We start from the raw sequence: 16,350 nt of genomic DNA, 5'->3' as shown, positions 1-16,350 counted from the left end.
TTTTACACAACAAAACATTAATAACTCACTATCTCAGTATCTAATTATACAAGAAAAGTGTTTGTTGTGGTCTATTTTAAGAAAATAAATCACTTAAGGAATTAAATTGCAGCGGGAGCAACAGGACTGGGGGCGAAAACGCCAAGGGGCGAAACAACCGCAATTCTTGAAATACGCATGCGCATACTGAAAAACGCGAGCGTGACAAGTTTTGACTCGGATTTTTTAGAAATTTCTCGAAAAAAGTAGTCAAAATGAAGATCGAAGAAGTAAAAAGTACCACTAAAACCCAGCGGATAGCTACCCACAGTCATATTAAAGGACTTGGGTTGGATGAAACTGGCGCAGCGATTCAATCTGCTGCTGGATTGGTCGGCCAAGAACTTGCTCGTGAGGTATGTGGAATGCCGGCTTCATTTTTGTACACACAATCATACACTCCCCTGATTTCGCCAGGTCCCTAAAGTTGTGTCTTTATCGCCAAAGGCAAACTGATTGCATTTATTCAGTTTTTATTGGTCTTAGCGTTGTGGCACAGCATTCTCCGTGTCCCGGCAATGATCCTGTAAGAAAAGTGTAGAAATTCAGCAAAAATGTGTTTCTTTTTCAGGCGGCTGGTGTTATTGTCGAACTTATCAAAAGCAAGAAAATGGCAGGTCGGGCTGTTCTCCTTGCAGGTCCACCAGGAACTGGGAAAGTAAGTTAAGAATGAAAGGGCTGCGGTACATGATAAACAAGCCTATAACTGGACTTCAATGTTGAATTCGCTCCTATATAAAGTCAACAGTTGATTTATAGCACAAGTGCGAATTGTTACAGAGCAAAGCTTCGAATCCTTGTACAGTGAGTTCCATTCATCTCTGATGTGATCTTTCCTATTGTATCATCATTTCCTACCTTTCAGACTGCCATAGCTCTGGCAATAGCACAAGAACTTGGGAGCAAAGTTCCATTTTGTCCGATGGTTGGAAGTGAGGTGTATTCTTCTGAGATCAAGAAGACAGAGGTTTTGATGGAGAATTTCCGCCGTGCCATTGGTCTGCGAATCAAGGAAACTAAGGAGGTGTATGAAGGAGAGGTGACAGAGTTGACACCTGTTGAGACGGAGAACCCAATGGGAGGTGGGTAGATAAACACTGTACAGTACTGCAAAGCTCAGTTGATGAGGCTTGTTATAAGTTTGAGTTATACGTTTGACCAGGAATAGGAAGATGGTCATGTTTATCCTTGTACCATTCATCACTGGGCCAGGCTGGGCCACTTCTCTTTGACTTGACTTTCACAACAACTTTTTAAATGATGCTGATGAACTATGAGTGTTGACTTGATTTATCTGGAAGAGACTTTGTTTCAGGTTATGGTAAGACAGTAAGCCATGTTGTGATAGGCCTGAAGACAGCCAAGGGAACAAAGCAGCTTCGCCTGGATCCTTCCATCTATGAGAGTTTACAGAAGGAGAAGGTGGAGGTTGGAGATGTCATCTACATTGAGGCCAACAGTGGAGCAGTCAAGGTGAGTCTACAACATGGATGAACTGTTTTGTTTTGGTGAGAAAGCCTGACTTGGCACATTTGTCCCTGTGGTTGATTTGGTCACAACAATAAAATATGTATAATATGTATCAGAGAAAGGATAAGTCCTCTCAATAGTCAGCTGTTGTGTGAAGAACCCATTTGTATATCTCAACATTGTATTTGTCACCTTTCAGAGACAAGGTCGATCTGACACATACGCCACAGAGTTTGACCTGGAGGCTGAGGAGTATGTGCCGCTCCCCAAGGGAGATGTCCACAAGAAGAAAGAAGTCATTCAAGATGTCACACTTCATGACTTAGACATTGCTAATGCACGGCCGCAGGGAGGTCAAGATATCATCTCCATGATGGGACAGCTTATGAAACCAAAAAAGACAGAGATTACTGGTAAGATAATGATGGTCTCTTAACTTTCGGTGATCATGCTTGTGGGTGAGACTTCAACACATGAATGTACCTTTTCCTCAGACCTTTTCCCCCCTGATTTCGACAATGTCATTCACTGCTTTCTGACAATTACCGTATTTTCCGGATTATCCCCCGCACTGCCCTATGACCCGCACCCCCTTTGACCATTACCTAAAGCCACGCAAGACCCGCACCTGATTATGACCCGCACTGCTCCAAGACCCGCATTCTCCAAAAATAGTAAGCCATTCATTGATGTTGACATCCTAGAACCGCCATGTTTTTTTTAATTGTTAACCAAAGTGGATCAATTCCAGCATGGCCGTAACTATTTTCCCTAGCGGAGACATCACAAACTATGCGATCATGGCGGAAATATTGGTTGAAAACAATGCGAAAACGATGGACATAAATCCTTATCAAGTAACCAGTTTGGTCCCCTTTTTTTTCTTTGGGGTTGGGGCTTATCCCTCTCAGAATCCACGCAAGACCCGCACCTTTGTATTACCCGCACCCCCACTTTTTGGGCCTGTTTGAGGGCAAAAAGCCGCGGGTCATACGCCGGAAAATACGGTACTGACTCTGCTTCATTCTTCTTGCAGACAAATTACGAAAGGAGATCAACAAAGTGGTGAACAAGTACATTGACCAGGGTATTGCTGAGCTGGTGCCTGGAGTGTTGTTCATTGATGAGGTCCACATGTTGGACATCGAATGCTTCACATACCTACACAGAGCATTAGAGTCCTCCATCTCACCTATAGTTATCTTTGCCACCAATAGAGGGAAATGCTTAATCAGGTGAGATTTGTGGAGTAGTTGCTGCAGTAGATTCAGATGTGTGTGGCTGAAAACCTCTATTCTTCTAGCTTCCTCCAACAGCCTCTGTGGTTTGATGGGATGAGATTTCTCCCTACCCATTTCTAAAGATGTCTGCCTGATCCAATGCTCACTGCTTACTTAAAAATTTGAATCCAATGTTTACTAATTTCAGAGGAACAGAAGATATTTTGTCACCACATGGAATGCCCCTTGATTTGTTAGACAGAGTGATGATTATCAGAACACTGCCGTATTCCAAGGACGAGATGGCACAGATTATTAAGATTCGAGCACAGACTGAGTCGATTAGTGTGACTGAAGATTCATTAGCAGCTCTGGCTGACGTTGGTGTGAACTCAACTCTAAGGTAAGCAATGATATGCTGATTAGTCAAGATTGGCCAATCACAGGATAATGTCTGTTTGGATTGTCACAAGTGAGGGCTGGGATTGAGATTCAGTCTCATAACCATAGAACACCTCTAGCCTAATTATGTTTAAAAGTTGGTTCCCATTTGCATCTCCGGGTTCTATTAACATTGTCATCCCTCCTTCTTTCCAGGTATTCTGTACAGCTTCTGACACCAGCAAAACTCCTCGCCAAGATCAATGGAAAATCAGATATTTCTCGAGAAGATATTGAGGAAATCAACACACTCTTTTTCGATGCCAAGTCCTCAGCAAAGATTCTCGCTGCACATGAGGATAAATATATGAAATAGGAGACACTGACAAGCCTATAGACATTTGAGATTGTGATCAGAGCAATACCATTCTTTTTATCTCTACAGTATACTTGAGTTCCTGTCATTGATCTGGTTCTTCAAATTGTTTTGTACCTCTTGTTGTGTTTCATTCATGCTGTACCTGATTATTACATTTCTTTCTACACTTATCCATGGAGATGGAACAAAACCAAAGGCACCATGCTACCTGGTTTCTCAAGATGCTAGATCGTTTTGGTCACATTCTTTGTTGGTTTTTGCATATTTTTTTTCTTGAAATAAATTGTCCATAATATTTTATACAAACAGTTGTTAGGATTCATTTATCAGTTGTGGGTAGGTACAGAGCTCAGCTATCACAAACTGAGGCAATCTGTCCAACTTAAAGAGAATCACATCCTGTGCTGTGCCACATGTCTGGTTCAACGAGCCAGATTACTGTCATGTAAAAAGAAAAACATAGTTGCAGCCTGTCAAACTGTTGAGAGACTGTCACATCCTGTGCTGTGCTATGTCACCCCAACCTCCAGGCCACCTCCTCGATGACAGTGCGAGCCTCCCTGTACTGCTGAAGTCGAGTGGTCTTACAACCTGCCCCATTTCCATGAGCTGATGAGAGGCTGTAACAACTGGTACCACAGACGAGGTCACAACCTGTCCAACACAGGAGGAGGACGAGTGAAGTGTTGTCACAACCTCAACAATGATCTGTGCCACCAACTGTGGGGATTCAAAAGATTCTGAAGAGACGATTGTGTCTGGTTACCGGCACATTGATTCGAATCACCATCACAGTAGTACTCCTGCAGTCCTTCAGGTACTGACAGTCTCTGGCTCCATGATTCCTTCAAGTACTGAGAGACAGTCTCTGGCTCCACGAAACAGTGCACACAAGTCCATATCTATAATGTGCAAGGTACCACTCTACTGAAACATAATCTAGGCTCAAGCATGGTGACTGAGTATTATACCAACAAACAAAAGAAAAACAGACACTGCAGTTTTTTTATAAAGAAGCCTTTATTGTTTTTATCTTTTTCCATTTTTTATTTTTGACGACTTCTGAAAAGTTCTAAATGTTTTTAACTTAAAACTTGTTGATTTCAACGCCAGTTACACTCGTTTGAGTGCCGGCAGGTAAACCCATCACCAATGGACATCAAACTCGGCCAAGTCATATCATGGATGAATGCTTTGTCTTAAACCTTCAAGGAATGGAAATAGCACAGAGAAAATACAGCAAAAGTTGACAAAGATTTTCAACGATGTCGTTTTGTCCAGATGTTTGGATAGGCTAAGATGAACACCATGTTCTACATGTATGTATGTTACAGCCCTCCAAGGGTTAAAAACTTTGGCGGTTGACAACAGCTAAAACATCCACTGTGCAATATACACAAGTGACATCTCTTTGTAACCAAGTTGACTGAAGCCGTCTGCTTAATTTCTAGACAAGGAACATAACTTAGCCCTGCTTTTGTCTCCCCATTGCATGAAATCCTATACAGGGTGATTGTCAAGAACAGGTGAAATACAACCTACCAACGTGTACTGTCAACACAAGCACAACCATGAAGTCTTCTCTACACAGAGTTTCTCCTTTGGCCTTACAGACAAGTTCAACTCCACCACCAACAAAACTGACCCAACTGCACTTCATGTTCCAAAACACACGAGATGCCAAACCAATAACATCACTACTGCAAATTAAATCACTTGAACTGACTATCATTGTTATCAAATTTGATTGAATCAAACATTTCATTAGGGTATAATACTACAAGAGCACACAGTCATTTTAATTTCCTACCACAACATCATTTGAGACAAATACACCATTGGCAATCTCCCTCTATTGAAGATCATCCAAAATAAAACTGAACTAAAACTCTGATTTCTTCAAACAAAAGAGAATAAATAGTAGTGAGCAGAGGTGGGCTGTGACCCAATGCTGATCAGGCAAAAGAACAGAACCATCACATTAGCATAACTTATGACAACACAGATGTTCAGAACATAACGTCCTCGCTGAGTAATACATGACAGAACTGTCACATTCAGAAGTCTGTGCTGTACAGGCTGTAGAAGCTAGGCAGGTGAGGAAGTGAGAACAACACAACAGTGGTTGTTAATCCCTGTTTTGACATCATATTCCACTCTTGAGTAACCAGACATGTGACCATGACAAACTATGAATGCTACCTGATGTCCATTGTAGCATAGTGTATCGATGTTCCAGGGAATAGCGGGGATAAGAATATGTACAAGTCATCTGAATAGATACTTTATAAAATTGTCTCTGAGAAAATAAGTCTATTGCTTGAAGTCCACTTAGAACAGTAACGTGCTCATTCCTCCCATTTCACTCTGTTCCTTGACGAAGATTTCGAAGTATTGGTAGATAATCGTGACGGCCAATAGAATACCTGTTCCACTTCCAATGGCGCCTGAAAGATGGATGTGAAAGCGTTTCAGATCAGCGTAACATTTGAAGACAAGTCATGAATAGAGTTAGGGCGAAAACCTCCGAGTGAGAATTTCAGAGAAGAGGCAAAGTCAGACATTTTGTGAACCAAACGATGTCAAAGTACAAGACTTACCCAAGAAATCAGCTAAAACGGACAACGCTCCAATACAGAGACCACCAAATGCAGCAGCAGTTGGGATGTATCGGTTCAACTCGTGGATCATAGACTTTTCTCGGTGTCCTCTCATCACCATCTGCTGTTCCTTCAGTTGCTTAGCAACCTGGAAAAAACATTGAAACATAGAACACTGTCTAACAACAGCAACCATACGTCTGCTTATGATTATCTTAAACAGGCTTAGCAGACGGTGCAATATCAACAACTGCTCGATGTTGTGCTCAAACCTGTCAGACTTCATCTACCATACACATCGATCAGCTAACGATCTCCATCATAACTAGTATCTGAACATTGGAAAATCGTTGCTAAGCAACCTACATCACAAAGAGATACAAATATGAATTTTAAGACTGTCTCACAGCTGATCAAATGCCTCCTATTGTTACAGATACAAACACAAAATGCACAACAAAGTGACTTACATCCTTTGCACTGGATCCTGACACCTCAATCCACGTCTTGGAGAAGAAAGCGCAAGAGCCCAACATGAAGATGATGTAGAGGACAGCGTGAACGGGATCTTCTGCCACGTGACCGAGCGTCTCGGGCGGTGATAAGTAGTAACACAATCCTCCAATAGGATATGATCTTGCTGGCCCACCAGAACCAACATCCTGAAAAACAAACAGTTGATTTAACTGATTGCTGTTCTTTCAGTAGAATACTCACAGAAAAACTTGGTGTTGCTGTTCACAATCAATCAATCTTTAGTTTACAAAAACTATTGCAAATTTCTTTATCTTATCTTCCTGTACTGGTTAGACTCCTACTGGCGGGCTATATGAGCTGTTGCTTGCTTAGCTTGAGTGGATTGGAGTGTTTCCACCAAGCAGGTGATAACAAAGGATGAAGGAATCTCTACTATAACCTGCAGTTCACACCATATTTCACAAATTACTAAGGTTTCTTCCTGTTGCTTCAATAGAGGACTTCCAAGAAAATACTTACAGCCCAAACTCCGAGCAAGTTCACAAAAATGTTGCCACTGAATTTCGCGGCAAGCATCTGTGAAATAACGTACAAGTTGGAAACGAGGGCACTCTGTAGAATGATGGGAATGTTAGATGTGTAGAACAGCTTGATTGGGTAGGAGCTGTACTGTCCCCTGTAGCGTGCCGACTTGATAGGAAGATCCACTCGGAAACCCTGAAAAGAATAGAAATCGATCATTGAATGCGTTATGTTATGACATAATCTGAGATTCTCAACCAATAAGATAGAATAAGAGCAAATAACAACAATTGTACTTCTTGAATGAAGATTCAGGAGACACAACTTGGTAACTTTGGTCATTTTGCTTTGAATGAGATGTCATGGGCCCCCACAATGCCAATGGCAAACTGCAATCCACAAACATTCTCCCCACCAATCTCACCTGGAAGTATATGACAATTGCAAACACGAAGATGGTAGCCATCAGGTTCATCAAGTTGGGCAGGTTCTGTCGGTAGAAAGCTTCCCTAAGACCGCGGACCTTGTCTGTACGTGTGGCCAACAAGTGGAACAGCGCAATGATGGCGCCCTCAAATTCAGTACCTGAAAACATACAATTTACACACATTGAATCAAGAGGATATCAAAATGATTCTTTGTATAAAGGATTCAGTAGACACAACACTAACAAAGTTTCTCAGCATCTGATTGAGCCTCAAGTTGACCTTTTCCTTATTGTTCATTAAAAGTTGTTTTGTGGTTGTGACGAATTGCTCAGCAGTCCTTAGGTCTGTATCCCCCACAGTCTGGTCCGGGATTCCAGATCCACCAGTAGGCCCAAGACAAAATATCGGCCACTGCTTACCTCTTCCAGTGTTGACGGTAGCAGGAGAGAATGCCTTCCAGACGATCGTCTCGCAGATGTTTGTCGCGATGAAGAGGGAAATACCAGATCCTAAACCGTAGCCTTTCTGTAGCAACTCATCGAGGAGCAGCACAATCAAACCAGCAACAAACAACTACAACAAAATGACACAACTCGGTCAGAAAGATGTCATAACAGGACTGTCACAGCTGGATCACGACCAGGTAATCAAGAAAGCTCAGTTGTCTTCCGTCAAAGTTGAGATTTATTTGTGTCCAGCTCCATTTTACACAACGCCTCTTTTGGTGGCAATAAGACACATGCACTATACAGTGGTTTTTCATGTTCTTTATGTTTACCTGAATAATGATAAGCAGACAGACACCGGCACCGATATCAGCTGGGTCACCATACATTCCTGTCATGACGTAGACGATAGCCTGACCAACTGTGATCACCATACCAAACACTGAAAGAGACAAACATGATATTTAGAATAAAGCCAGACAGTGTTCTGTATTTGTTGTCTACCAAATGAAGTTACTCCAATTCACCACCCGCCAACCAAACACCCATTCACCAGAAGAGTAATAGGCTGTGATGTCTTTAATAAAACAACTTTGAAATGTGTAGTTATCGGTTGTCTGAAATCCGAGCCGACAAATTATGACAAGAACATATGATACGTACATTTCTGTGCTCCGTTGAACAATGCTCTGTCTTTTGGAGTATCACCAACTTCAATGATTTTAGCACCAGCCAAGAGCTGCATGATGAGGCCAGATGTGACGATGGGTGAAATACCCAACTCCATGAGAGTACCTGTAAATAACAGAACATAATAATCATTGAGGGTCACATTCTGTGAGAGCATTTACACAGACAGTATTTGAAAATACTTAAAGACCGACCATTTTCAGATACCGAACACCCAATTGAACTTACCTCTGTTTGAGGCCAAGATGACCCTCATCCAGTAGAAGGGATCTGCAGAGTCGGAGGACATGATACCAAACAGAGGAATCTGGAGAAAGAAAAAGACCGTATGATTCATATTACAGAGATTTCATTTCAAATAAAACATGTGCTTCAGCATATTCCAGTTACTGGTATGTGTACATGTATCTAACAACCCAACACACTTGTTCAACTCTTTTGACTATAAATCACCAAGTCATGAAGTGTCACAGAAATATAATGTATCAGCTGAAAACAAAGTCAGGTCAATCTCCTTATGAGACTTACACAAGTAATCTAAGATACTAACCTGGCAGCACACTAAAAAGATGAAGAGGGTGATGGCAGTCCATAATACTTTTTCTCTAAATTGAATCTGAAAATGAACAAATTATTATAAAACAGGAGTGTTGACCAGCATCTTGGGGAACCACAGTCATCATGAAGGGTTAACCACACCCAAACTTTTAGTTTTACACTTGGCTTAGAGTTGAATGATAAGAGTCTTCATTTCATTTACCAGGCTATTCGGACTATTCCAATCATAATCAAAGAAGGCTAATGTAATGGCCGATAATTTCTTCTTTTACTTTCGATACAAATATTCAAATATTCAAATGTTGATGTTTGTTGCAAAAAGTTCAAATTAATCAAGTCCATTTGAGACCAGTCGACATGATGGAAGCTACCAGAAGGTTGAGGCCCAGATGTGCCAACAGGGCAAAGTGTACACAAGGCCAACCATGTACACTGCACACTGCATAAGATAGTGTATTGTGTACAGATTGCACAGCTGTTTTCGTTCACAGACAAGTTGGAACTTGAGATCAATTTACCTTTCGTTCTGGCTTTGAAATCTCTGGTAAAACCGCACAGAACGGCTTTACGAATTCTAAAAACTTGACTGAAAGTAAAAAGAGGGGGATCGGTTAGTTTTTTCGGGCGCTGGTGGGCGAAAAACTTTGACAATCAAAACAGCAGAAAGCCACGTAAGCAGTTTGGACAAATCCAACCGAAATCGGGACAGACCCTCTCTCAGAACAGTGCACGAAATAGGAATAAATCGGCTTCGTATTCAGAATCGGTTCGGTAGATACTTACTTCCCATCTTGAGGTTTTAATCGATGTGTCCAAATCCGTTTGTCGATGTCCAAGTCCTAAAATCGAAGAGATTTTATCCGTGAAATTTCACGGATGTGCGCCGGTTGTGGTTATGGCCGACGTTGAAGAGAATTGGATCACGTGACGTATTCCAATTTTAAGGTCGACAGACCAAATGTTGAACAGTCGTGCTGGGGCTCATCCTGAAATAGCCAGACAAATTATTTGTAGAGTACTGCTAAAAGCGTTTTTATCATCATCAAAATATTCAAGCCACCACTTTTGGTGAGCAGGTGCGCGTGACGTCACGACGCCACACTCAAAAATCCAATTTGACGTCATACAAAAGTTTCACGTTGTCCTTTAAGAGTAACTCGAAGCGTTATCTGACTCGATGACTCTTCCACGTGGCCAAGCTTTTGCATGATCCTATTTGATTACCCCTGGAACCGCTTGATTGCCCCAGATCGCACGTGTAAGCTTAAAAATTGAGTTGGCATTAATCGGGCCAATGACGGATTAACTAGCCTAATTGCAGAATTGATTTCAATCGTCAATCTCCAATGCATAGGCCTCATCCGCTTCAATTAGCCATGTATCATTCCCAGTAAATGGTCTAAACAATTTGTATTTAAATTGTGTATGGTTACTACTGGATACTTAGTCAGTGAAATTAGCAGATTAGTCTGTCAGTAGGTCAGACCATCAAAACATTCAATCAAGTTTTTTTACAAAGGGTAGACCACTCAGACTACTTATTACCCCAAGCTCATGAGCTTATGCCCCGTACCGTGACGATCCACGCTTACCAATTTATTAAACCGTATAAATAAAGTAATGACGTGATAATTCTTGAAATTGATATATCGTCAATTTGAAAAGACAGCGGTAACGCCAGCGTTACTTATAACACCGTTTTGAATAATCAACACCACGCATTTTGTCTGCAGCCCAGCTTTGACTGACTCAAGGATGTTGAATTTGCATAAACAATCATAATGGTGGATATTTAGCTGATATTATTTTGAATTTAGGTGTCGGAATGATGCGACAGTACCGCTAAAACTACATATATTCGCAGAAAGAAAATATACTCGATTAAAGGTCAGTTATATCCTATATGTTTTGCCCTTGAGCACATTTTTCTGTGTTTGAAAAACCTTTGTTTTACCGATTTGTTTTGTTCCCTGGTTCCCTCTCATTTTTGCTGTAGTGTTACAGTGTAACTATAGTATGGCTACACTAAACCTGTACATTGTATGTATTGTTTTGTAACGATGCTGTGGTTGGCTAGTATAATGAATGTAATTGCAATCTTTACCTATAATCAAAACTTACATCGTTCTGCGATTAGCATCAGGGATCTCTGCCCAACTCTGGTAGATTGGAAGTGCAGAACAGAAGTGGAACTGGAAGTCGATGCTGGTGCCAGGGTGGAGGACGGCGGATGGCGGAGTCCGACTGGAGTACTATTGATTCGAAGATAGAAATAATAAACCGGTCATAAGTCAGAAGGAATGACTGGGTTGTAAAATCACTCTCAGTCTCATGGCGAGAACTTGAAATCCTAACTTAATTAGGTCCCTTCATCCTGGTTGTGACATTGTCCTGGAAATACTAGGAAGTAATTGATGTAAAATGTAAGTGTTGGTCCTTTAGTGAGCTTCCTTCCTCATTACTGCCATACGAATATCTGCATGTGAGGACCAGAGATAAGCTGAACAGACATTAACAACCCATTTCAAAGTCAGTTCTGTGTAAAGCCATTTTGCCCATGGAATACAAATGGGTGTTTAGGCTGCAAGCTGAATATAAAGTATGGCTTGATGAGCTTGAATGTCTAATGGAGTTAGTGTTGGTGTTTGAAGACTGATTAGAGGGGGACTTGGCATAGCATGCAACAGTGAAAGAATACAGGTTACTCCTGGCATTGCCTGGGTTGGAAAAAACAAGTTTTTAATTTTTGCTGAAAAAAGCTTTTTCTCAGTGATAATCTCAAGCCACTAGTAGTAGATCATGAGTATCATGAATCAAACGATCCCACAAAATGACAAAATAAAGATAATGTGACCTTTGTGTCAGACCTCCTTGACACTTTCGATATTCAAGTGCAAAGCAAACAGTTTGTCTCAACAAGTTGATTGGATGGCCTTTGCTTCATCTGCTCTGCTCAAAACACTAATTCAGAACGACTGGCATTCATAATTTATGAAATTCAACACTCTGGAGGCTCGGCGCCTCCTGATTAGAGATTAGATGGATGAAAATTCTGCTTGGCTGATATCGTCTGGTTCAAGCTGGCCCATTAATTCAATTTCCCATCCAATGTGATAAGATAGTTGACAGCGCACTGTAAGTTTATGAAATACGCTTTAGCTCACCAAGCTCCACCAATCACGTGTCGTCTGTGTCGGACTGTCCTTAGAGACATGAGATAGTCCTTCCCAGTCATCTAGCTACCACAACCCATGGATATTGCTGCCAAAAGTAAAAAAACCCATTGTGGTGATTGCAATGGCTAATGCATGTGTGCAGTATGTGATATGGAGTTCTATGGATTGTGATGTCATATAGATTGATTCAGTTTTGTATGTATGGTTCATGTCTGTCTGTTTATCCCATGGCCATGATTGTGTTGCATAATAAATCCTGAATAGTCAGGCTTGTCAGGCCACATGACATTGAGCACATTATAATCTATGTATTGGCTAGATTTCCCTCTTCTTCTTCTTCATCTTCCATACTTTGTCCCAGGCGACTCATGGACAATATTACTTGAGTAGAAAAGGGTGAGGGCCACAAAGAAGTGAAATGAAATTGTCTTAAAAAAAATTGGATTCATTCCACTTCTGCAGCTCAAACTTCCCCAGACATCTCCTTTCAATGAGATTGCGGTAAAAACTGAGGCAGTTGAGGGCTTATATCCTGCGGGAGAAGGACCAGCGTACCACTTGAAGTCTTACTCGTCTCAGTGGTTACCCTAGAATCTAGCGGTTTCCTTAGCAACCTCACCAAATGTGTATTCATTTATTCCATCGTGGTATAATCTGAAAATGATCGGGCTTGCTTTGAGAGACTCCGAGTATTTGGGACTGTCTGGAACCCAAATGGTGTGATTTGGGAGGAATGTGATATTCTGCCCCCCCCCCCCCCCCCCCCCCCCGGCAGATGAGGGCCTCGTCTCACTGCAGTTTTGCTGCGCATCTGAGCAACAACCTCTGAACCAGCAAAAAAATGGGTGTGAGACTGTGACAACAACATTGGCAACCTGTTTCTGCAACCTTCGTCATACAACATACATGTCGGCTTTCGAGATGATTCGGTTCCATATCTTGACCATCAGCCAAGTTTCAACCCGCCAGTCTGTCTAGCTATACCATTACCAATAAGCAACCTGTTGATTACCATACATTCTCACCAGGACGAATTGGAATAACATTGTTGGCAGACGGCTTCAGCCAGGAGGGGGCTGACCAGAATATTTGATCAACAAGAAGAATTTTGGTATTGGATGATGGCACAGGGTTTCGTTAGAGTAGCCGTTCAATTGTGGATGGTGGATGCGGCCGTCCTGGATGTGTCAGCACTGATAGTGTCAGCAGAAGGCTCTGAGTTGGCAAAGGCCCTTTATCACTGCCTGTTGTTAAGTATGGAAGGTGGGGGTTGGTCTTGATATAACTTCCGTAAGATGTGTTAGCTTTGGTGGTGGGGTTCCGACATCGTCTATCGCAAGCAAGCAGTAACCCTTCGTCAATAAAAGCTGCCTTCAATTTCCCCTATTTTCAAAAGGTTAGAATCTAGGTCCATGCATGAACTGAGTATGCATTGAATTGAACTCAACATCTCACACTTCTGCTCTGGCTAATGGCATAAGCCCAGTGCTACTGTGATTTTTGTGTTTGCAACAAATAGCGTGGCTAATTGGGAATCAATAATGAGTGGATTGATCGCACTGCTGAATCACACAAGAAATCCATCAAGACGAATCTTGATCTGTAGTGTCAGTCAGTGGTGACAAGATGTGTTTCAGATGGTACATTGACGTCACAATCGAGTATGAACTTTGCTGTAGTAGTCTGAGCGGACTTGGGGTTACATTCTGGGAAGGTTTACCATTGCAGTAGTATGCAAGTTGTCCATGTCGGATGACATCACAAATAAAAACCTTGCCTTTCATGCATGGTAAACACATGTTAGTCATCGCGAGGGAGCGAGTCAAAAGTTAAACAGATAATTGAGTGGTCGTCAGGGGTTGCCATTGGTAAACAGTGAGCATGATGGGATTGATGGTATTTTGTATCGGTGACGTTCCCTTGATTAATCACGGATGCTGTAAAGCGATGCATGAATATGGAATGCTGATCAAATTGACACTAGCCTGTGCGCATATCCATATGCAGTAGAACCCCGGTCGGCGACCACCCTGGTACCTAGACCACGACCACTGGATTGGGTGGTCCCAATGACCAAATTCACCCCTTCCTGCTAGGCGTTCGCTACTGATCTCCATATGAGTGCAGCAGCGCACAATCCTCTTGCTTCGGCAATAATCCTGTCACCACCCAAGGTTGATGAGAGTGCAGCAATATCCCTCGCATGCTGCAGCATCATAAAGGATGCCCATTTATGTTACAGCATTACCAATACCAGCATTGCTAACCAGTCTCCTTGTAGTCTTGTCACCATCCAAGGCTGATTGAAAAGATAAGGCTGTGCTAGCAGCGAATGTAAAGAAGACCGGCGTACATGAGACACAAAGTGCAGGCACAGCTCATCCTACTGAAATCTGTCAAGGTTGCATATGATCGGGGTCTTTGAGATGTCATCCAATCTTCTCGAGATCAGGGACGATTGAAAAGAAAAGCCGCACTAGCGGAGAATGCAAAGAAGCTGCACGTGCGGTACAAAGTACATGCAGGGCTCATTCTGCAGCCAAGTTGTCTTGCTGCTCAAAAATAGCTCATCCCGACTCAATTGCTCTCCAAGGTTGTGCGTTCCGCCTCGGCCATATTTCATTCTTTAAAGATATAATCGATACAGCGCCATCAAATCTGGCCGCTGGTTAACCTTGGGGAAGATTAAGCATCCTCATCTTAATCAGCCATTCATTATGTCCATGAGTTGGCAAAAGATTTACAAGTTTTATTTGGTGTTCCTGGCCTTTTGCATTCGCTCTGCTTTCTGAGAAACTTAGACTGCCAGCTTTGCTGCAAGAAATTGAGGAGGCCCATTTGTGTCACACCCAAAGCACATTGAAATGAGCTGAAATGTTCCCACTTGAGTGCATTGAATGGAAAGCAGACTCAAGTCTCGTGTGACTGTGAGGTCCAAATGGCACGAAGGCTTAGTCACTGTCTTTCTATAATAGTTGTAGATGAAGATGGTTTCCGCTTGCTCCAAGATTGATTGGTTAGTGATTGCTTCGAGGGGAGAAAATGCCATCTTAATGTGTCGGATCATGGCATCAGCTGGCATTCTGATGATGCTGGCTGAAGTGACACTTGTTCATGCATGGGAGGTTCAGGACTTCTTACCAGTTGTGACGTCATGGCATTTGGGGATCAAGATGAGCTCAGACAGTTTCGTCTGTTCGCACCTTGGTACTCGACTTGTGTGTCTGGAGTGTCCCTATGGTCCCGACACCTCCATCTTTTGTTCCTTACCAGTAGCAACTGGCTGCTGTTTTATAAAGGGATCACCATACTGCTTGAAGCAATGGGAGACCCGAACTAATGATCCTTGCCCCACGTTGGGAATACATTACTGGCTGAGGTGATGAGAGTAATAAAACTGATGATGACTGTAGGGCAATTCAATCTCTTATTGCCCAAGGTGGTCCTGGCAATGGCTAGGTTTGACAACATTGATTGAACCTTGTGGGCTTTCTCTGCGCCAGTCCTTGGGACAAAAGTCATAGAAAAGCCAGCTTTCTTTGCGGTGAATCCATTTTGACTTGTGAGTTCCCTCCCACACACCTTTTTGCCTGGGGGTGGAGTTGCCATTTGCATTTCCTGAGTAAAGTCGTCATTGAGAGCGATCCAATAAATGTCACCGGGTTAACTTCCTAGGCAATTGGTTTGGGCCTGACTTACAGTGCCTTCATCACTGACATGGCTGCGGCTTGAGTCACACTGGTCATTTCAAGGATTGATGACCATTCATGTTACATGCATGTAGAGCCTATGAACTCTATTTGCCATTCTACAGAAATCATCATCATTTCTCAAGATATGACTGCAGTAGCGTCTTACAATCGTGTGATTTATGTCAGCCAGTTGCTTCCTGGTCTATTATCCACAATTAGTTGCATCGGCAAGTGTCAGTCTTTTTTCAGCTTAACTGCTTTGTTGGCACATT

The 16,350-nt window shown here is 42.3% G+C and overlaps 2 protein-coding genes across 2 annotated transcripts; one reads left to right on the top strand and one right to left on the bottom strand.

Annotated features, from left to right (window-relative positions):
* Positions 1-192: 192 nt before the first annotated feature.
* On the top strand, positions 193-3,887 carry LOC135490811 (ruvB-like 1). The gene is made up of 8 exons (XM_064776333.1): positions 193-395; positions 611-697; positions 905-1,121; positions 1,355-1,512; positions 1,709-1,922; positions 2,546-2,744; positions 2,938-3,132; positions 3,327-3,887. The coding sequence occupies exons 1-8, from the start codon at positions 255-257 to the stop codon at positions 3,484-3,486; spliced, it is 1,371 nt and encodes a 456-aa protein (XP_064632403.1). The 5' UTR covers positions 193-254; the 3' UTR covers positions 3,487-3,887.
* An 882-nt stretch (positions 3,888-4,769) lies between these two features.
* LOC135490728 (protein transport protein Sec61 subunit alpha) lies at positions 4,770-10,129 on the bottom strand. The gene is made up of 12 exons (XM_064776138.1): positions 9,994-10,129; positions 9,729-9,796; positions 9,203-9,268; positions 8,881-8,959; positions 8,626-8,757; positions 8,295-8,404; positions 7,936-8,089; positions 7,513-7,673; positions 7,086-7,283; positions 6,560-6,751; positions 6,090-6,237; positions 4,770-5,936 (listed from the first exon to the last, which is right to left on the bottom strand). Exons 1-12 carry the CDS (start codon positions 9,998-10,000, stop codon positions 5,821-5,823), a joined length of 1,431 nt encoding a protein of 476 aa, XP_064632208.1. The 5' UTR covers positions 10,001-10,129; the 3' UTR covers positions 4,770-5,820.
* Between the last annotated feature and the right edge of the window lie 6,221 nt (positions 10,130-16,350).

This window comes from Lineus longissimus, chromosome 7 (assembly GCF_910592395.1).
Source record: "Lineus longissimus chromosome 7, tnLinLong1.2, whole genome shotgun sequence".
NCBI classification, from domain to species: domain Eukaryota; kingdom Metazoa; phylum Nemertea; class Pilidiophora; order Heteronemertea; family Lineidae; genus Lineus; species Lineus longissimus.
This window is presented reverse-complemented; position numbering and strand designations above follow the sequence as displayed.

What these genes read in the sequence shown, in the direction of transcription:
- LOC135490728 (XM_064776138.1), bottom strand. An exon ending in ACTTGCTCGGAGTTTGGGCT is followed by an intron (nt 6,752 to 7,085) that starts GTAAGTATTTTC and finishes TTTGTTTTTCAG; the next exon opens with GATGTTGGTTCTGGTGGGCC. An exon ending in CGTTTTAGCTGATTTCTTGG is followed by an intron (nt 5,937 to 6,089) that starts GTAAGTCTTGTA and finishes TCCATCTTTCAG; the next exon opens with GCGCCATTGGAAGTGGAACA.
- LOC135490811 (XM_064776333.1), top strand. Translation starts at nt 255, where the DNA reads ATGAAGATCGAAGAAGTAAAAAGTACCACTAAAACCCAGCGGATAGCT. An exon ending in CCAACAGTGGAGCAGTCAAG is followed by an intron (nt 1,513 to 1,708) that starts GTGAGTCTACAA and finishes GTCACCTTTCAG; the next exon opens with AGACAAGGTCGATCTGACAC. An exon ending in GGTGTGAACTCAACTCTAAG is followed by an intron (nt 3,133 to 3,326) that starts GTAAGCAATGAT and finishes CCTTCTTTCCAG; the next exon opens with GTATTCTGTACAGCTTCTGA.